This window comes from Coregonus clupeaformis, chromosome 26 (genome assembly GCF_020615455.1).
Source record: "Coregonus clupeaformis isolate EN_2021a chromosome 26, ASM2061545v1, whole genome shotgun sequence".
NCBI lineage: Eukaryota > Metazoa > Chordata > Actinopteri > Salmoniformes > Salmonidae > Coregonus > Coregonus clupeaformis.
Window position 1 is genome coordinate 29,535,356 of NC_059217.1, and position 22,737 is coordinate 29,558,092.

The 22,737-nt window shown below is 45.5% G+C and overlaps 1 protein-coding gene across 6 annotated transcripts in view; it reads right to left on the bottom strand.

Moving 5' to 3' along the window:
* LOC121540613 (SRSF protein kinase 2) overlaps nucleotides 1–22,737 on the bottom strand; it is a 125,070-nt gene that overhangs the window by 66,557 nt on the left and 35,776 nt on the right. Inside the window, exon 1 of one of the 6 annotated variants that reach the window (XM_041849625.2) lies at nucleotides 9,225–9,810. The exons of the other annotated variants lie outside the window; for them this stretch is intronic. Coding sequence (XP_041705559.2) covers nucleotides 9,225–9,262 — 38 coding nt within the window. The 5' untranslated portion in view covers nucleotides 9,263–9,810. Of the gene's footprint in view, nucleotides 1–9,224; nucleotides 9,811–22,737 lie in introns of those variants that run through there. 6 annotated transcript variants of the gene reach the window in all.

Here is a 22,737-nt window from a genome sequence, read left to right on the forward strand (position 1 = left end):
TCTGTTCTACTCTCTCTCTGTGTGTCTGTTCTCTCTCTCTCTCTGTGTCTGTTCTACTCTCTCTGTGAGTCAGTTCTCTCTCTCTCTCTCTCTCTCTCTCTGTTCTACAATCTCTCTCTGTTCTACAATCTCCCTCTCTCTGTTCTACTCTCTCTGTGAGTCAGTTCTACTCTCTCTCTCTGTTCTACAATCTCACTCTCTCTCTCTCTGTTCTACTCTCTCTGTGTCTGTTCTCTCTCTCTGTGTCTGTTCTCTCTCTCTCTCTCTCTCTCTCTGTTCTACTCTCCCTCCCTCTCTCTCTCTCTCTCTCTCTCTCTCTGTTCTACTCTCTCTCTCTCTCTGTGTCTGTGTCTGTTCTACTCTGTCTGTTCTACTCTCCCTCTCACTCTCTCTCTCAGTTCTACTCTCTCTCTCTCTTTCTGTGTATGTGTCTGTTCTACTCTCTCTGTCTGTCTGTTCTACTCTCTCTGTGTCTGTTCTACTCTCTCTGTGTCTGTTCTACTCTCTCTCTCTCTCTCTGTTCTACTCTCTCTCTCTTTCTGTGTCTGTTCTACTCTCTCTGTGTCTGTTCTACTCTCTCTCTCTCTCTCTCTGTGTCTGTGTCTGTTCTACTCTCTCTGTGTCTGTTTTACTCTCTCTCTCTCTCACTCACTCACTCACTCACTCACTCACTCACTCACTCACTCACTCACTCACTCACTCACTCACTCACTCACTCACTCACTCAGAGATTGTAAGAGAACACCGGATGACAGTGAGAAAAGCGAGACAAACTAAAAGGACAGGAAGAGAAGCAAGAGAGATAGAGAGGAGAGAGAAAGAGAGAGCGTGATAGTGAGAGACAGTGCGATGACACACACACACACAAACTAACCATTTCAAGTACAGCAGAAGGGGAGAGAAGAGGGAATAGTTTTGATCATCACGATGCCAGACCTTTATAATTATAAGAGCAGATGCCAAAATATATTTTTAAACATCATGGCCCTCTACAGTATTTGTGGATGTGATTCTTCATAACATGATCATGACATGGACAGACCCGATGAGAAATCATCTATAGACGATTAAACAGAGGTTGGATATATGACTGTGCTTTGTAAGGAAAACCTAGGCCTTGCCTCATACTGTCAGTGAGTGACAAGGAGTTGGCATGATAGCACAAACAGACCGGCACTAAGGCTATGGAAGAACTCCTCTGTCCCCCAACCATAACTTTTAACCCTAGACTCTGTGTGAACCCTAGCAACCAGTAAGTGACTCATCCTGTAGATCAGGTAACTAAAGCCAAATCACATGACCAATCCTCTGCGGTGTGTCTTGTTCATTCTGCTCCAGGCCCTATTTAACTCAATGCTTCCCATGTTCCCAGGTCAGACACATTTACAATTAGAATACATAGAAAAGACAGTCCAATTCTAATTCACCAAGCCCTTTGAGTATACAGACTAGCACTAGCTGACAGACAACAGTTACTTCTTCTGCTGCTACAGACAGAGGCCAGTTGAGCCATGTCTGGTATGCCACTGACCCTTCTGACACACACAGGACAGAAGGAGAGAGAATGGGAGAGAGAGAAAGAATGGGAGAGAGAGAGAGAGAGAGAGAGAGAGAGAGAGAGAGAGAGAGAGAGAGAGAGAGAGAGAGAGAGAGAGAGAGAGAGAGAGAGAGAGAGAGAGATGGAAACAGAGAGATGGCAGCTGGCCAGACACAGAGCGAAAGAGAGGGAAGCCAAGAGAGGGATGCTGCAGACACAGAGAGTGAGAGAAACAAACAAAGAGGGGGTCGGGCCCATGCACCGGGGCTAATGGGGTCCGGCATACGCCCTCGCTGGCACTACAGTATATCATGCTTCATTAGCTGCTATGCTATTGTGGCGTATCTATGAAGCAGACAGCCTGGGTGTAGTGATGTAATGTGGTTCACACTGCAGGCAGAAGATGGAGGGAGAAAGGAATGGACTGTCGGTCTGGGAGGGATCATGGCGGCTCCAAATGTGACTGCTGCTGCTGCTTCTGGGCTGACTGGGCGGCTGGCTGTGGTCCAATACCCTATTACGACAGCCTCTCGTCTCCTTTCACTTTGTCTTATAATCTTATTTCAGATAAGTGGTCGAGGGGGACATGAGATGAGGGAAGGAGGCTGTTTGAGATTCTTGGGATGTATCGTTTGTCTCTGTTTCTGTCTGACCTTCACTGGCTATCAACTCGTGTCAGATCAGTGGTGATTTGGGAAAGGAGGCTTGCTTACTAGAATCAATGGGATGTGGTCTAGGTCTGTGTTGTCTGGCCCTGACTATCTGTTGATTCAAACAGCCGCTGTCTGTGAAGGTGGTGTGTTGTCTGGCCCTGACTATCTGTTGATTCAAACAGCCGCTGTCTGTGAAGGTGGGAGGAGCTGACACCGTTCTGTCTATCACTGGGGTCCCTTTCTCTCTCTCTCTCTCTCTCGCTCTCTCTCTCTCTCCTCCTACCCCACTTCTTCCATCTCTCCCTCTATCCTTCCCCTCTATCTATCCCCCAATCCTAATTCACACAGAAGTAGATAGGCTGCTCCCGCTGCTGGCGTCTCAGCTAGTCAGCTCCACAGTTTAGCTCAATCCAACTGAGCAGTGTATGTGTGTGTGCGTGCGTGGTACCTCGGGCCCAGATGGTACTTAAAAAATACAGTACTGATACCCCAAACACAGACCCGATATAGTGATTTGGCACAGATATCCAGATAAAGCATTTCCACACGCTCTCAGATGAGATGAAATAAAACATAATAATGAATAGACCTATTGCTGAACACTTCAAATAATCTGCCCTCTTATGCAAATACATTAGCCAATATAAACCCGCTCACATATTAGCCTTAATACACTTCTATACCGTATGCAGCAAGTATGTTGGCATAGATACTCATACTGCATTGTATATCACTGATAATGCATTAGGCATAATATAAGTTGGCTTTGTTATGACATTAACAAACACATTCTGGATGCCTTCTCATACTGCAACAAGAGCTCATAGTTTTCCTTCGAAATTCGACATATTATGGATGAACGTCTATTTTTTACGCATTAATTCTACATGGTATCAGGGTTAATTCTTTGTGGTTACAGGGTTAAAAAAACGGAAAAACCAAAAAAAAAAAAACAGTTAACAGTTTAGGCATTAATTCAGAGTGGTTAAGGTTAGGGCTATGGTTTGGGGAAGGCTCTGCAAACCAACCGACCTCATACCATAAGTTTTGTCAAGGCTTGCTAGAGCATTGTGAACTGCCGTAGCACAGTGGTCTGAACAGCACACTTCTACTCCGAGCATCTCGAGTTCGCGCCGAGTGCTGGGCAATAATCTTTCTAATTTTTTTTCGCCAAGGAAGGCATATACTTTATATCGATGTTCTCAGGACAATTTTCAAACGTCTATCTCTAGTGATCAGGCTGGTATATCAGCCCTGATATGCTCATATACCATTAGGCTACTCATATGTGTTGGCATTGATACTACTCCTATGTTGGCAATGATACTACTCCTATGATGGCATTGATACTCATGGGCAGCGCACAATTGGCCTAGCGTCGTCCAGGGTAGGGGAGGGAATGGCCGGCAGGGATGTAGCTCAGTTGATAGAGCATGGCGTTTGCAACGCCAGGGTTGTGGGTTCAATTCCCACGGGGGACCAGTATGAAAAAAAAATATATGCATTCACTAACTGTAAGTCGCTCTGGATAAGAGCGTCTGCTAAATGACTAAAATGTAAATGTAAATGATACTACTCCTATGTTGGCATTGATACTACTCCTATGTTGGCATTGATACTACTCCTATGTTGGCATTGATACTACTCCTATGTTGGCATTGATACTACTCCTATGTTGGCATTGATACTCATATGGAACCATAATAACATAATCCTTGATGTTCTCACCATCATCCTCTGAGGCCCGGATACAATCAGACCCACTTGCTCATTAGCTGTGACATATTCATAGTGCAGATATCTAATAGAGGTATTAGCCAATTATATTAATTCTGATATCCCAGGCCATTCAGACATAATATATTCATGGACCCTTGCTTAGTATTCCCAGCATGCATCCTGAGTCAGGAATACCAGACAAGTCACTTTGCCCCTCCAGGGTCAAGAGGTACAGTGTGTGTATATTAAATCACATTTTATTCGTCACTTACACAGTTTACAGCAGGTATAAGCAGTGCAGCAAAATGCTTCTGTGCTAGCTCCCTCAACATTGCAGTGTGTGCGTGTTTGTGCGTGTGTGCGTCTATGCGTGCGTGTCTAGACATCCTCTTCTCTCTACCAGGGTCTGTCTGTCTATCAATAGGCGTTTGTGTCTATTCTATAGAGTGTGCCCACTCCACAGCAGATGAGAGAGTGTGTGCGTGTGTATGTGTCTATGTGTCTGTGAATGTGTGTGTGCGTACTGGGTGTGTGTGTGCGTGCGTGCGCCAGTCTGCGTAGGCCTGTTGGCGGCCGGGCCGGGTCGCCTCTGCCCATTCACACTTAGCATGGCATTAGTGATGACTGAGTCAGATACCTGGCCTCACCTCAATGGCCCACCCCACGTCACAGAAAACATATTCTATATTTACATACCACTCAGTTCTGTTCTGGTCTTCCTGCCTGTGTTTTCGTCTGACTGGAACTAACAATTTTTAACATGCTTTGATGGAATGTGTAATGTTGTGATGTTTTGGTTGGTTTAATATTGGTGATATTTTGCTCTGTTTTGGTTTGATGTGTTGGTTTGTGATGTTGCGATGTGTTGGTTTAATGTTGTGGTTTAATATGTTGGTTTAATGTTTTCATGTGATGTGTTGTTTTCATGTGACGTGATGTGATTTGCAGTCACTCTGTTGTGATATCTGTTTTTTGCTTGTGATGTGATGTTGGTTGCAACATTGTGTTATAGGCTGTCGGTTTGTTGTAGCGTACCCGTTTATGTAATGGTTGTTGTGCAGTGTCATTGTTGCGGAGTGAGATTGTGTTGTTATGCTAAAATGTCCTGTGTGTACAAGAGGTATAGTGTGCAGTCGTTTTACAACGTTACAAGCTCTCTGGTCGTCAGGTGAACTGCAGCTATAAGATGGTGCCGACAGACATGGTCGCCCTGTTTCTAGCTCCTAGCCAACTTGGCAGTATTTTATCTTTATTTGTGTTATTTCTTACATTATCTGCTCAGAATGTTACTTGCATGGGGCCTCCCGAGTGGCGCAGTGGTCTAAGGCACTGCATCGCAGTGCTAGCTGTGCCACTAGAGATCCTGGTTGTGTTTTGGAGGACGCACGACTCTCGACCTTCGCCTCTCCGTGTCCGTACGGGAGTTGCAGCGATGGGACAAAACTAACCAATTGGATACCACGAAATTAGGGCAAAAAGAAGTTAAAACACCCCCCCAAAATAAATAAATAAATAAATAAAATACTTTGGATATTAGGTCACTCACCAGCATTTAGACCAGAAATTCGACTTCCTGAATTGGATCCTCTGTTTGAACTCCTCGAGGCAATTCCAAGAACTCTCCGGGAAAAAGAAAGGTGGAGGTGTATGCTTCATAATTAACTACAGGATCTCAAGTCCTTTTGTTCTCCCGATCTGGAATACCTCACCATCAAATACTGACCACATTACCTCCCGAGTTAATTTTCTTCGGTCATCATCACGGCCGTGTATACCCCCGCCCCCCTCCCCCAAGGAACTACACTGGACTTTATGCAAACTGGAATCCGCATATCCATTCTGAGGCTGCATTTATTACAGCTGGGGACTTTAATAAAGGAAATCTGAGGAAAACGCTACCGAAGTTCTATCAACAAATCTCCTGTGCTACTCGCGCAATGAGAACTCTGTACCATTACTACTCCCCCTTCCGGGACAGATACAAGGCCCTCCCCCACCCTCCCTTCGACAAATCCGATCACGCCTACATTTTGCTCCTCCCCTTCTGTAGGCAGAAACTTAAACAGGAAGTACCCGTGGTAAGGACTGTTCAACATTGGTCTGACCAATCGGAATCTATGCTTCAAGATTGTTCTGATCACACGGACTGGCAAATGTTCCGGGTCGCCTCTGAGAATAGTATCTCCGTATACACTGACTCGGTGACGGAGCTCATCAGGAAGTGCATAAAGGATGTTGTTCCCACTGTGACGATTAGAACTTATCCAAACCAAAAACAGTGGATAGATGGCAGCATTCGCGCAAAACTGAAAGCGTGAACCACCACATTTAACCACAGCAAGGTGACTGGGAACATGCACGTGTACAAACAGACCAGCTATGCCCTCTGTAAGGCAATCAAATAGGCAAAACGACAGTACAGGGACGAAGTGGATTTGCAATTCAACGGCTCAGAAACGAGACGTATGTGGCAGGGACTCCAGACAATCACAGATTATAAAGGGAAAGTCAGCCACATCGCGGACACCGATGCCTCACTCCCGGACAAGCTGAACACCTTCTTCGCCCGCTTCAAGGAAACCACCGAGCCGCTCACGAGGACCACTGTCACTTACGAGGACTGTAATCTCGTTCTCCATGGCCGACATGAGTAAAACATTTAAGTGTGTTAACCCTCGCAAGGCTGCCGGCCCAGACGCGATCCCAATACCCGTCCTCAGAGCATGTGCAGACCAGCTGGCTGGAGTGTTTACAGACATATTCAATCTCTCCCTATCCCAGTCTGTTGGCCCAACTTGCATCAAAATGTCCACCATTGTTCCTGTACCCAAGAAAGCAAAAGTAACTGAACTAAATGACTATCGCCCCATAGCACTCACTTCTGCCATCATGAAGTGCTTTGAGAGGCTAGTTAAGGATCATATCACCTCCACCTTAACCGACAACCTAGACCACTACAATTTGCATATTGCCCCAACAGATCCACAGATGATGCAATCGCCATCGCATTGCCCTATCCCATTTGGACAAGAGGAATAAATTTACATTTTAGTCATTTAGCAGACGCTCTTATCCAGAGCGACTTACAGTTAGTGAGTGCATTCATTATTTTTTTTATTTTTCATACTGGCCCCCCATGGGAATCGAACCCACAACCCTGGCGTTGCAAACACCATGCTCTACCAACTGAGCTACATCCCTTTCGGCCATTCCCTCCCCTACCCTGGACGACACTTGGCCAATTGTGCGCCGCCCCATGGGTCTCCCTGTCGCGGCCGGCTACGACAGAGCCTGGATTCGAACCAGGATCTCTAGTGGCACAGCTAGCACTGCGATGCAGTGCCTTAGACCACTGCGCCACTCAGGAGACCTATGTAAGAATGCTGTTCATCGACTATAGCTCAGCCTTCAACACCATAATGCCCTCCAAGCTCGGGGCCCTGGGTCTGAACCCTGTCCTGTGCAACTGGGTCCTAGACTTCCTGGTCCTCCACGGGTGCCTCACAAGGGTGTGTGCTCAGCCCCATCCTTTACTCCCTGTTCACCCATGACTGTGTGGCCACGCACGTCTCCAACTCAATCATCAAGTTTGCTTATGACACAATAGTGGTAGGCCTGATTACCAACGACAACAAGACAGCCTGGGAGGAGGTGAGGGCCCTGGCGGAGTGGTGCCAGGAAAATAACCTCTCCCTCAACATCAACAAAACAAAGGAGCTGATCGTGGACTTCAGGAGACAGCAGTCTCGGGGCCACAGTGGAGAGGGTGAAAAGCTTAAAGTTCATCGGCAAGCACGTCAATGACAACCTGAAATGGTCAATCAACACAGACAGTGTGGTGAAAACCTCAGGAGGCTGAAGAAATTCAGCTTGGCCCCTAACCCCCTCATGAACTTCTACAGATGCACCATTGAGAGCATCCTGTCGGGCTGTTCCACCGCCTGGTACGGCAATTGCACCGTCCGCAAACGCAGGGCTCTCCAGAGCGTGGTGCGGTCAGCCCAACGCATCACCGGGGGCACACTGCCTGCCCTCCAGGACATCTACAGCACCCGGTGTCACAGGAATGTCAAGAAGATCATCAAGGACCTCAGCCACCCGAGCCACGGCCTGTTCACCCCGCTACCATCTACAAGGCGGAGACAGTACAGGTGCATCAAAGCTGGGACCGAGAGACTGAGCAACAGCTTCTATCTCCAGGTCATCAGACTGTTAAACAGTCACCACTAGCCGGCCTCCGCCTAGTACCCTCCCCTGAACCTTAGTCACTGTTACCAGCCGGCTACCAAGCGGTACTCTAGCCTGCACCTTAGAGACTGCTGCCCTATGTACATAGTCATTGAACACTGTTCACTTTAATCATGTTTACATACTGTTTTACCTACTTCATATGTATATACTGTATTCTAGTCAAGGCTCATCCTATATAACTACTGCTGCACACACCTTTCCTATTCATATACTGTCTATACACACCATTATATACATGTATATACATGTGTATGTATGTATGTATGTATGTATATATGCATGCATACACACACACACACATTTATATTCCAGACTCTGACATTGCTCGTTCTGATATTTCTTAATTTCTTTATTTACATCTGTTGGATTTGTGTGTATTGTTTTGTATTGTTAAGTATACTGCACTGTTGGAGCTAGAAACATAAGCATTTCGCTGCACCTGCAATAACATCTGCAAAATATGTGTACGTGACCAATAAAATTTGATTTGAGTTGTTTTTGGATGGTTGTACAAGGTCTGATTTTCGGTTGTTGTCTTTTATGTGTTTTGAGATGTGCTGCTGGTGATGCATTCCTCATTTGACGTGTGATTGTTTTGTCCTGCTGAGATGTGCTAGTGGCTGTGCTAATGTTGACATGTTGACAGATACTCTGCTGTGTGAGCCCTTCATAGCCTCAGCAGGAGCAGCCATCATCATACAGACAGACAGACAGAGATGGTTTGATAGGGTGGCTATGTGTTGTTGTTTTTCAACTTGCTGTATGAAAAGCTACATCAGCATGCAACAATTGACCACTGCGCTTTTTCCTCACAGTGTCAGCACACTGCACCCTCTACAAACAATAGCAGACGACAACCGGCTAGAGATGGACAGATAGAAGGATAGACCGAGAGACAGAATGATAGAGAGAACGAAGGAGGGTGGGTGGGGAGGGAGGGAAGGGGGAGGATATGCGGGGGATAATGGAGCAGAAGACAGAATGACAGTCAGCCAGACAGAATGCATGGCATAGAGACAGACAGACGGACGGACGGACAGACAGACGGGGGGGGGACATGTTACCTTTCGGGGGACGAGGATTTCTCAGAGTTCACGGACATGAGCGGTGCCTGTTAGCCGCTCGCTCGCCGAGGGACGACAGAGAGACGGCAAGGAACTCTCTTTTCTCTGCTTCTCTCGCTCTCCCTTCGTTCTGTGTAAGTGGGAGGGGGGGCTGCCTCCCCTCCACCTCCTCCTCTCTTTCTCCTTTTATCTCTCCTCCTCTTGCTCAGAGGAGAAGAAAGGATGGAGGACAACACTCCAAGAAAGAGTAGAAGGGGAAAAAAGCAGCTGTGGGCTGGCTGAACAGAAATCTTGCTGCATGTGAAGCGAGACAAGCAATGTCAGACGCCTTTCCTCAGACCCAGCTTCCTTCCTTCCTCCCTTCCTTCCTTTACCTCCTTCACCCTCTGTCTCACTTTCGCTTTTCAGAGTTGTTTTATCACTCTCCTTCCTTCTGTTCTCTATCCTCCTTGGTTGGTTCTTAAACGGTGATGAAATGAACACACAAATTCCCAGTCTCAATCCGCTTTGTCTGTCCTCCTCCTCCTTTTCACTCTTTCTCTCTCCCTTTCTCTCCGAAACAGCAGCAGCGCAGTAGCTGGCTCTAGCAGGCCTTCTGCAGCTCTGCACAACAACAGAGCCCAGAGCGAGCTGGAACAAACCACTGCCTGACAGAGAGAGGGGGGTGGGAGGGCTGGGACCAATTGGAAAACGAAACCACTTCTCCTTGAGGTCGTCTCTCCTACCCCTCTCCCTGCGTGGTCCGGACCTCCCTCCTTCCCTCCATCCCCTCTGCCTTATTAAGACATCCTGTATCTCGGGGCAACGCGGCACAGATCTGACTCCCCCTCTCTCTATCTGCCATCCTTCTCTTCTCCCCTGTTTTCTCTCAATCCATTTTCCACTGTCTTTTCTGCCTTTATGGTTGTAATGTGTATGGTTGTGATTGTCTTTTCTCTCTACATTCCCTCTCTCTCCCAGCAGATGGGTCTATTTCTACATGAGAGAACAGCACATAGAGAGGTAGCCAGAGTCTCTCTCTCTCTCTGTCCTCCCCCATCTCTCTCCCTCTCTACTGTCCTCCCCATCTCTCTCCCTCTCTACTGTCCTCCCCATCTCTCTCCCTCTCTACTGTCCTCCCCATCTCTCTCCCTCTCTACTGTCCTCCCCATCTCTCTCCCTCTCTACTGTCCTCCCCATCTCTCTCCCTCTCTACTGTCCTCCCCATTTCTCTCCCTCTCTACTGTCCTCCCCATCTCTCTCCCTCTCTACTGTCCTCCCCCATCTCTCTCTCTCTACTGTCCTCCCCATCTCTCTCTCTCTCTACTGTCCTCCCCATCTCTCTCTCTCTACTGTCCTCCCCATCTCTCTCTCTCTCTACTGTCCTCCCCCATCTCTCTCTCTCTCTCTCTCTCTACTGTCCTCCCCCATCTCTCTCTCTCTACTCTTCTCCCCATCTCTCTCTCTCTCCTCCCCATCTCTCTCTCTCCTCCCCCATCTCTCTCTCTACTCTCCTCCCCCATCTCTCTCTCTACTGTCCTCCCCATCTCTCTCTCTCTCTACTGTCCTCCCCCCATCTCTCCCTCTCTACTCTCCTCCCCCATCTCTCCCTCTCTACTCTTCTCCCCATCTCTCTCTCTCTACTCTCCTCCCCATCTCTCTCTCTCTCTCTCTCTCTCTCTACTGTCCTCCCCCATCTCTCTCTCTCTACTCTTCTCCCCATCTCTCTCTCTCTCTCCTCCCCATCTCTCTCTCTACTCTCCTCCCCCATCTCTCTCTCTCTCTCTCTCTACTGTCCTCCCCCATCTCTCTCTCTCTACTGTCCTTCCCCATCTCTCCCTCTCTACTCTTCTCCCCATCTCTCTCTCTCTACTCTCCTCCCCATCTCTCTCTCTACTCTCCTCCCCATCTCTCTCTCTACTCTCCTCCCCATCTCTCTCTCTCTCTACTGTCCTCCCCCATCTCGCTCTCTACTGTCCTCCCCACTCTCCTCCCCATCTCTCTCCCTCTACTCTCCTCCCCATCTCTCTCTCTCTCTACTGTCCTCCCCATCTCTCTCTCTCTCTACTGTCCTCCCCATCTCTCTCTCTCTCTACTGTCCTCCCCATCTCTCTCTCTCTCTACTGTCCTCCCCCATCTCTCTCTCTACTGTGCTCCCCCATCTCTCTCTCTACTGTCCTCCCCATCTCTCTCTCTCTACTGTCCTCCCCCATCTCTCTCTCTACAGTCCTCCCCCCATCTCTCTCTCTACTCTCCTCCCCATCTCTCTCTCTCTCTACTGTCCTCCCCATCTCTCTCTCTCTACTGTCCTCCCCCATCTCTCTCTCTCTACTGTCCTCCCCCATCTCTCTCTCTACAGTCCTCCCCCATCTCTCTCTCTACAGTCCTCCCCATCTCTCTCTCTCTACTGTCCTCCCCATCTCTCTCTTTCTACTGTCCTCCCCCATCTCTCTCTCTCTACAGTCCTCCCCATCTCTCTCTCTGTCCTCCCCCCATCTCTCTCTCTCTACTGTCCTCCCCCTTTCTCTCTCTCTCTCTACTGTCCTCCCCCATCTCTCTCTCTCTCTCTCTCTCTCTCTCTCTCGCTCTCTCTCTCATGTGCCGAATACAACATGTGTAGGTAGACCTTACAGTGAAATGCTTACTTACAAGCCCCTAACCAACAATGCAGTTTTAAGAAAATAAGAGTTAAGAAAAAATTTACTAAATAAACTAAAGTAAAAATAAGTTACACAATAAGATAACAATAACGAGGCTACATACAGGGGGTACTGGTACAGTCAATGTGTGGGGGTACAGGTTAGTCAAGGTAATTGAGATAATATGTACACTACATGTAGGTAGGGGTAAAGTGACTATGCATAGACAAACAGCAAGTAGCAGCAGTGTAAAAAAAAGGGGGTCAATGCAAATAGTCCAGGTAGCCGTGTGTGTGTGTGTGTGTGTGTGTGTGTGTGTGTGTGGTGGGGGGCGGGCATTCTGAGGTTGCTGATACTGACTAGTCACTCTCCGTTTGCACACAATGTCTGTCACACACACCCACGGCACACACAAACGCTGCTGAATGAATTCCATGCAGAATGTATTCAAGCTTTACAACAACATTTGGGTCAGGCAAAACCATTGCATAATGCACATGTACTTTAAAGTTCCTAAATCATAGGCTACAGAGAGAGTAAAAGGCCTCCAGTAGATATTAGCCCTGGGTGAAACTGATGATGAAAAACCCCTGGATTGCTGATGCTATGCATTGGCCAATGAGAGGCTTTGAAGCCACCGGACGGCGATATTGGAACTCCCCAGAAGAAGCAGTCCTCCATAGGAATGAATGGAATTCTACAGTATTTCAATTCAATTCTTCATCGACAAAACTATATGTATTTAAGTATTTTTTTTATTGTAGTGGGGACAGTAACATTAGAACTTTAAGAATATATATACTTTTTTCTATATTTGTTGCTCACATAATATCATTTTTAAGTATCCTAAGTGGTGAAGGTGTCTGTAATAGAATAAACGTGGCAAAAACAAATATATACATTCATAAATGCATTTCTATAGCTTCCAAAATATTTTTTACAACGGTGGGGGATACACATGGTCTGCGGTTGTGAGGCCGGTTGGATGTACCAAATTCTCTAAAGATGGAGGCATGGTGGCTTCAAAACAGCGCCCCCTGTCAGTCATTTAGTGTATATATAAATATTTGGGTGAAACAGGGTATAGCATTAGCACATGAACAAAGACTGTATGAACGAGACTAGTGTTATGTGTGGTGGAAACACTACTCTAGGTCACTATGCACCCTGATAGCTGAGCATCTCATTTTATTATTAATAGAGACTGGGACCCCCTTCCACTACACACAGCTAATGGTACATTCCTGATGTCATATTTCCATAGAGGAGGCAAAAAACTGAGACTTAAGACCTGTCACCCATTTTAAAGAGCGACTGCCCTTTGAAAACGGCCTATGTGGCATCAACGTGAGTCAAAAATATTTATTCTAGTGTCAAAATGTGGAACCTCAGAGCGTCACAACAAGTAAATTGGGTTTGGATTACAATTATGTCAACAAATCATCCCCCATTTTGCCAAGCTCCACGTGCAAATCGCCCCTCTGTCTACTTCGCTTCCCTTCACTGAATGGGGCTCCGTTGTTTCATCGCCCCCAACCAACGCGTTGAAAGGATCACGGCTGTTTGAGACTGAAAATAACTATTTTGAACCTATGCTTCCAGCAGGATGCACAGCCAACAACTATGGCTTGCATGCCCTGCCGAAGGACCCCATCATGCGGAATAGGTGGTTGGAGGGCATTGGTCTCCAGTGGTGGTGAATATACCGGTAACTAGACCATAGACCAGGGTTCCCCAACTGGCGGCCTGTGGTTTTATTTGGCACCCCAAGTTTTCAGAGCAAAAAATAAACAATATATACTGACCAAAAATATAAACACAACATGCAACAATTTCAACGATTTTACTGAGTTCATATAAGGAAATCAGTAAATTGAAATAAATTCATTAGGCCCTAATCTATGGATTTCACATGACTGGGCAGGGGCGCAGCCCACCCACTTGGGAGCCAGGTCCAGCCAATAAGAATGAGTTTTTCCCCACAAAAGGGCTTTATTACAGACAGGAATAGTCCTCAGTTTCATCAGCTGTCAGGGTGGCTGGTCTCAGACGATCCCGCAGGAGGACCTGGGCTGGCGTGGTTACACATGGTCTGCGGTTGTGAGGCCGGTTGGATGTACTGCCAAATTCTCTAAAACGACGTTGGAGGCGGCTTATGGTAGAAAAATAAACATTCAATTCTCTGGCAACAGCTTTGGTGGACATTCCTGCAGTCAGCATGTCAATTGCACGCTCCCTCAAAACTTGAGACATCTGTGGCATTGTGTTGTGTGACAAAACTGCACATTTTAGAGTGGCCTTTTGTTGTCCCCAGCACAAGGTGCACCTGTGTAATGATCATGCTGTTTAATCAGCTTCTTGATATTCCACACCTGTCAGGTGGATGGATTATCTTGGCAAAGGTGAAATGCTCACTAACAGGGATGTAAACAAATTTGTGCACACAATTTGTGAGAAATAAGCGTTTTGTGTGTATGGAAAATTTCTGGGATCTTTTATTTCAGCTCATGAAACATGGGACCAACACCTTACATGTTGCGTTTCTATTTTTTCTCAGTATAAATATATTTTTTTTATTGTTGAACATAGACGACTGTAAAAACACCAGGAAATCAGCTCCAAGTGATTGTTGACTCCAATGTTTCTAATCTGTTTCCCAAGTACTCCCACACATAATAGAGAGACAAGTGATCATATACAAATGTAAGCAAGGTTTAAATGATTATGTTTTAGTCAAATATTATATCTGTTTGGGCTCCTTGCGGTCAATTTGCAGTCTACAAATTATTTGTAATTATGTTCCGTCCCCACAACCATCTGCGGCTGAATCTAGTTGATGATCCCTGCTATAGACTGCTGGTTATGTATCTGGTTATGTAGCTATATTTTGATAATCATTATCACTATTGTTGGTAACATAGCTGTAGTTAGCTAACTAGCTAGCTACCTAGCTACATACCTACCTAGCTACCTACTTACCTAGCAATACAACTCGGATTTGGCTTGGAAACACGAAAAAATTTCAAAAGAAGGCAAATAATACGTAGGAAAACTTTTGTCATGATTGTGATGTCTCCAGATTGACTTTAGATGCAGTATAATTTTATCCAGCTATATAAAGATTGAGGGGACCACCATATTTTAGCTCGCTAACATTGCTAGCTATTTTTGACAAACTTTTCTAGCTAGTAACAGTATATATATATTTTTAACATTTTAGTCATTTTAGCAGACACTCTTATCCAGAGCGACTTACAGTTAGTGAGTACATACATTTTCATACTTTATCATACTGGCCCCCCGTGGGAATCGAACCCACAACCCTGGCGTTGCAAACGCCATGCTCTACCAACTGAGCTACACGGGACCTAATGGCAATCTTGCCATCTCTCTAAAGTAAATTTGACTACATCATAATGGCAAAGTTATTTCCTACTAATTATTTGCCTACTTTAGCAATGTCATCGTATTTCCATGCCAATCTAAGTTAGTGTAATTTAGACTAAACAGTCACATTACCTCCGAGGTGCAACCCATGTCTAGGGCACAAATAAATATTGGATGCAGCTATGGTGGTACTTGCTAATTCATGTCTGACTACAACTGTGTATTAACTAGCAGCAACAAAAAAAACAGGGCCATAGCAAAACATGTCACAGTTGGTTGCATAGTGTAACGGCGTCACCGGCCTGAATCTAATCTAATCTGGAGCCAGTCAGTCTACATCTGTAAAACATTGAATTTGCTTCCATACAAGATTACATTATTTCTCAAGCTATGTTTATAATTGAGGGATGATGACCCTCGTTGACCCTGTTTTTCTGTTAGACAAAGTGCACAGTTGGGTGCCAGACTGATCCCCTGGTCATGAATGGATGCCAGGACCTACCAGAAGGAGCAAAGGTGGGTATCATAACATGTCCAGCAATGTGATTGCAATGGTTTAGCGACCTCCAAAAATAATTTCATTCACTGTTCACTTGCTATTTTCACAGCTTGTCAGGCAATACCTCAGAATAAGTGTGTAATGCGACACAAGTACCCTTGTGACACCTCCTCCGCTGTTGACAGAGTCTCCCTTGACTCCTATGAAAAGGACACGCCATCATGAGACCTCTGATAGTGACCCAAGTTACTGCACTGATGACACAGACAGCTTCATCAACAACGACAGGTAATATGTGTTATGTGAAATGTGAAAAGTTATATTAAAAAATACCCGGCTTAAAAAATAGTAGGCTAATTCCTGAGCCAAGCAGATACAACTAGTAGTCATTTTGATTGTGAAGTGCATTAGCAAAAAGCATTGTCCTTTCTTTAGAAAAAAATGCAATTTGCCACTTCGCTGTCTATTATATCACTCTGTCACAGGCCCTCCCAACACCACCTCATAAGATTGCCTGCTGCAGTTGTTCGAGAGATGTCCAGTTTGCAGCCAAACATGTAGCATAGAGAAGAACAGCAAGGGGGCCCTCATCAGTATCATGCAGACATGCCCTCGCTGTGAGCATTCCTATGAATGTTGGAAAGTATCCGGCCAGCAACATTCACCTGTCAGCAGCAACAGCTTTCACAGGCTCATCATTTGTACAAATACAGAAGGTAACCCACTTCATTACTTTGATAAATTTGATAACCCAATTGTGAAACAATTTATGTAAACTGACATTATTTGTTGCTTATTTTCTACTTCATAGATGCAGATAATGTCCAGGGCATAACCTAGCCTGGTGGAACCAGTCTGATAGCTGTGTTCACCATTCTATTTCACTGAAACATTTTAGGATATCTGAAGTGAAATAGAAAGATGAACGCAGCGATTAGGTTGCATCCACCAGGCTAATCATAACCACCATTTATAATGTAATCAGTGCTCTGTGTGTGTGTGTCTGTGTGAGTGTTTGTTTGTGTGTGTGACCGACCAGTATCTTTGATGAGGGGCCAGGAGCTGATCTATGCTGCTATGCCCATCAATGGGGCTTTGGCAAAGACCTCACCTCTAGCCTCACCTCTTGCCTGCTCACCAACGGTCGTGAACAGAATTAGGTAAGTTTAGTCTGACTTGGTCAAACTTCAACATAGTATATATGTGTGTGTGTCAGATATCACCTATCCATAACTGCCATTGGTAATAGAACAGCGACTCCGTGTGTACTGTAAGGGTTCACAGAAACATGTATGGAGGCAGCACATGGAGACTTGCAAGATGATGTGATGAAGTCCAGACTGACAGACAGGCTTAATACTGATGTCTCTGAATGGAGAGAGACCTGGCACTCGGCATAACATTTTTACTACACAACTTTTTTTTATTTTTTATATTGAATGAAAGTATCAGTCAATATGGGGAGGAAGAAACCCTGTATATTCCGCACCAGGATCAGGGAACTCCTGTTGTATACAGGACACCACACAGGAAGGTATGGTGTGTGGTCAAGCTCATCACTAAGCTTAGGGGCTGGGTCTGAACCCCTCCCTGTGCAACTGGGTCCTGGACTTCCTGACGGGCCGACCCCAAGTGGTGAAGGCAACAACACTTCCGCCACGCTGATCCTCAACACAGGGGCCCCACTAGGGTGTGTGCTCAGCCCCCTCCTGTACTCCCTGTCCACCCATGACTGCGTGGCCACGCATGTCTCCAACTCAATCATCAAGTTTGCAGACGACACAACAGTGGTAGGCCTGATTACCAACAACGATGGCATCCTACAGGGAGGAGGTGAGAGCCCTGGCGGAGTGGTGCCAGGAAAATAACCTCTCTCTCAACGTCAACAAAATGAAGGAGCTGATCATGGACTACAGGAGACAGCAGAGAGAGCACGCCCCCATCCACATCAAGCTTCAAGTTCCTCGGCGTGCACAAACAGTCAATCAATCAATCAATTTTATTTTATATAGCCCTTCGTACATCAGCTAATATCTCGAAGTGCTGTACAGAAACCCAGCCTAAAACCCCAAACAGCTAGTAATGCAGGTGTAGAAGCACGGTGGCTAGGAAAAACTCCCTAGAAAGGCCAAAACCTAGGAAGAAACCTAGAGAGGAACCAGGCTATGAGGGGTGGCCAGTCCTCTTCTGGCTGTGCCGGGTGGAGATTATAACAGAACCATGCCAAGATGTTCAAAAATGTTCATAAGTGACAAGCATGGTCAAATAATAATCAGGAATAAATCTCAGTTGGCTTTTTCATAGCCGATCATTAAGAGTTGAAAACAGCAGGTCTGGGACAGGTAGGGGTTCCATAACCGCAGGCAGAACAGTTGAAACTGGAATAGCAGCAAGGCCAGGCGGACTGGGGACAGCAAGGAGTCACCACGGCCGGTAGTCCCGACGTATGGTCCTAGGGCTCAGGTCTCTCAGTTGGCTTTTCATAGCCGATCATTAAGAGTTGAAAACAGCAGGTCTGGGACAGGTAGGGGTTTCGTAACCGCAGGCAGAACAGTTGAAACTGGAATAGCAGCAAGGCCAGGCGGACTGGGGACAGCAAGGTGTCAGCATGCCCGGTAGTCCTGACGTATGGTCCTAGGGCTCAGGTTCTCAGAGAGAAAGAGAGAACGAGAGAATTAGAGAGAGCATACTTAAATTCACACAGGACACTGGATAAGACAGGAGAAGTACTCCAGGTATAACCAACTAACCCCAGCCCCCCGACACATAAACTACTGCAGCATAAATACTGGAGGCTGAGACAGGAGCGGTCCGGAGACACTGTGGCCCCATCCGAAGAAACCCCCGGACAGGGCCAAACAGGAAGGATATAACCCCACCCACTCTGCCAAAGCACAGCCCCCGCACCACTAGAGGGATATCCTCAACCACCAACTTACAATCCTGAGACAAGGCCGAGTATAGCCCACAGAGGTCTCCACCACAGCACAAACCAAGGGGGGGCGCCAACCCACACTGCACAAACAGTGTGGTGAAGAAGGCACAACAGCGCCTCTTCAGCCTCAGGAGGCTTGGCCCCTAAGACCCTCACCAACTTCTACAGATGCACCATTGAGAGCATCCTGTCGGGCTGTATCACTCACTGCCTGGTACGGCAATTGCAGCCCACAACCGCAGGGCTCTCCAGAGGGTGGTGCGGTCAGCCCAACGCATCACCGGAGGCACACTGCCTGCCCTCCAGGACATCTACGGCACCAGGTGTCACAGGAAGGCCAAGAAGATCATCAAGGACCTCAGCCACCCAAGCCACGGCCTGTTCACCCCGCTACCATCTAGAAGGCGGAGACAGTACAGGTGCATCAAAGCTGGGACCGAGAGACTGAGCAACAGCTTCTATCTCCAGGCCATCAGAATGTTAAACAGTCACCACTAGCCGGCCTCCGCCCAGTACCCTACCCTGAATCATAGTCACTGTTCTAGCCGGCTACCACCCGGTACTCTACCCGGCACCTTAGAGACTGCTGCCCTATGTACATATAGAGTCATTGAACACTGGTCACTTTAATAATGTTTACATACTGTTTTACCCACTTTATATACTGTATTCTAGTCATGGCTCATCCTATATAACCTTTTAATGATTTTTCTGGATTTTCACGGGACAAATAAACTTTTATGACCACTTTGACATGTTTGCCAAGGTAGCTCCATTACCACCAGACATAATGCTGATAGGCACTGTATCTGTATCGGCTGGAAATGACAATGAAAGGTGCACATTGTTATATCATCAGAACACTGCTTCTATGGTATCATGTAAAATGTTGCTTATTCTACATGGACAGTGATCAAAACACTTAGTTTAGAATATCTTGTTACTGTTACTTGTGTATTTAATCCTCGTGTTATTATTTTTATATAATTTTTTCTCTCTGTATTGTTGGGAAGGGCCCATAAGTAAGCATTTCACTGTTAGTCTACACCTGTTGCAAGCACTCACACTCTCACACTCTTTCACAACCACAGGTCTAGGATGTCCTTTCTGCATGTTAGCCCATGTCTTTCAGAGGGATTGAAGCTCTAGGTGGAGCTGTGGCGAAAAGGGGAAGGAGAAAAAGGACGATAGGAAAGAAAAGAGGATGAGAGGACCTGTCTCCTGGCTATGAGAGAGAGAGAGAGAGGGAACTGAGAGTAGATCAGTCTCACTAGCAGTGATATTTTGGGAGCCAGTATTGGGGCTGCCGGGAGCTATCTTTCAGCGGCCTACTTCTCTCAATGCTTGGTGGTACTGAGGAAAGGGACAGAGAGAGAGAGAGAGAGAGAGAGAGAGACAGAGGCAGATAAGGGGAGAGAGAGAGAGAAGGCAGATAAGGGGAGAGAGAGACATAGAGAGAGAGAGAAGGCAGATAAGGGGAGAGAGACAGAAAGAGAGAGAGAGAGAGAGAGAGAGAGAGAGAGAGAGAGAGAGAGAGAGAGAGAGAGAGAGAGAGAGAGAGAGAGAGAGAGACAGAGAGAGAGAGAGAGAGAGAGAGAGAGAGAGAGAGAGAGAGAGAGAGAGAGAGAGAGAGAGAGAGAGAGAGAGAGAGAGAGAGAGAGAGAGAACTTTTTAGCATTAACATTCTCCTACACCAATGAAGTTGTAAATTTGGCAGTTTGGAACATAAACTTTATATTTGACAAATTAGCCTCCTTGGCTAATCTTAAGAAACATAAGAGCAAACCAAAAAGAATAGATAACGAAAAATGGTTTGATAATGATTGCAAAAATCTAAGAAAGTCATTGAGAAATATATCTAATCATAAACACAGAGACCCAGACGTCTTCAATATGGGGAAACACTGAAGCAATACAAACACACCCTAAGAACAAAAAAAGAACAGCACATTAGAAATCAGCTGGATGTGATTGAGGAATCCATAGAATCAAACCACTTCTGGGAGAATTTGAATAAATTAAACAAACCTCATAATGAGGAATTGGCTATCCAAAATGGGGATATGTGGAGAAATCACTTTGCAAACCTCTACAGCAATATAACAAAGAGCCCAGAACAACAAGATATACAAGAAAAATTACAAATCCTTGAATCAGCAGTCAAAGACTATCAGAATCCTGTGGATACCCCAATTACAGAACAAGAATTATTGGAAAAACTTTGCACTCTCCAACCCAAAAAGGCCTGTGGTGCTGATGGTATTTGAAATGAAATGATCAAATATACAGACCACAAATTCAAATTGGCTATACTCAAACTCTTCAACATTATCCTAACTGCAGGTATTTTCCCCGATATTTGGAACCAAGGACTGATCACACCAATTTATAAAAATGGAGACAAATTTGACCCAAATAATTACAGAGGAATTTGCATTAACAGCAACTTGGGGAAAATTCTCTGCAGTATCATAAACAGCAGACTACATAATTTCCTTGATGATGTCACGCCCTGGCTCTGGGGACTCTAGTATGTTGAGCCAGGGTGTGAGTTTTCATTTGTTTATGTTCTAGTTGTTGTATATCTATGTTGGCCAGGGTGGCTCCCAATCAGAGACGGCTGTAGCTCGTTGTCTCTGATTGGGAGTCATACTTAGGTAGCCGTTAGGCATTCATTATTTGTGGTTTCTTGTTCCGTGTTGGTTTGTTTATGTAACCAGGGACGTCACGTTTTCGTTTTGATCGTGTGATCATTCTAATAAATAAAATGTTCGCATTCAAAGCTGCGCCTTGGTCCTCCTCTATGAATGACGATCGTGACAGATGAACACAACGTCCTAAGCAGAAGCCAGATTGGATTTGTAAAAAAATTATCGTACTACAGACCACATTTACACCCTCCAGACTCTAATTGACAAACAAGTAAATCAAAACAAAGGCAAAATCTACTCGTATTTTGTAGACCTCAAGAAAGCATTTGATTCAATTTGGCATGAAGGTATTTTTTACAAACTAATAGAAAGTGGTATTGGAGGGAAAACGTATGATGTTATTAAATCAATGTACACTAAAAACAAATGTGTGATTAAAATCGGCAACAAGCAAACAGACTTCTTCTCTCAGGGACGTGGAGTGAAACAGGGCTGCCCAATAAGTCCAACACTATTTAACATCTACATTAATGAATTGGCAAAAACATCAGAAGAATCGGCAGCACCTGGTCTCACCCTACACAACACTGAAATCAAGTGTCTGCTGTACGCAGATGACCTGGTGCTACTGTCTCCCACTAAGGAGGGGTTACAGCAGCATCTAGATCATCTGCACAGATTCTGTCAGACCTGGGCCCTGACCGTTAATTTAAAAAAAACGGAATATAATGATATTCCAAAAAAGGTCAGGAAATCAGGATGACAAATATTAATTCTATTTGGACAAAGTTCTATTAGAACAGACCAAAAATTACACATATCTAGGACTAAATATCAGCAACACAGGTAGCTTTCACATGGCTGTGAATGAGCTGAGAGAGATGAGCAAGAAGAGCATTCTATGCCGTTAAAAGGAATATTAAAATCGAAATTCCAATTAGAATCTGGCTAAAAATTTTCCAATCAGTTATAGAACCAATTGCTCTATATGGCAGCGAAGTATGGGGTCCGCTCTCTAATACTGAATTTACCAAATGGGACAAACATCCAATCAAAATACTGCATGCAGAGTTTTGCAAGACTGTATTGCAAGTGCAAAGAAAAACTCCAAATAATGCATGTAGAGCAGAATTGGGCCAATACCCCCTCCATATTCGAATAGAAAAAAGAGCCATCAAATTTTACAACCATCTAAAAACAAGTGACCCCAAAACATTCCATCACACAGCTCTACTATGTCAAGAGATGAAACAAGAGAAGAGTCCCCTCAGCCAGCTGGTTCTGAGGCTCAGTTCACTAACCAAAACCAACCTCATAGAGCCTCAGGACAGCACTCAGAAAATCTGGCCCAACCAAATCATCACAAAGCAAAAAGAAAAATATATCACCTATTGGAAAGACACCACAAAAAATCAAAGTAAAC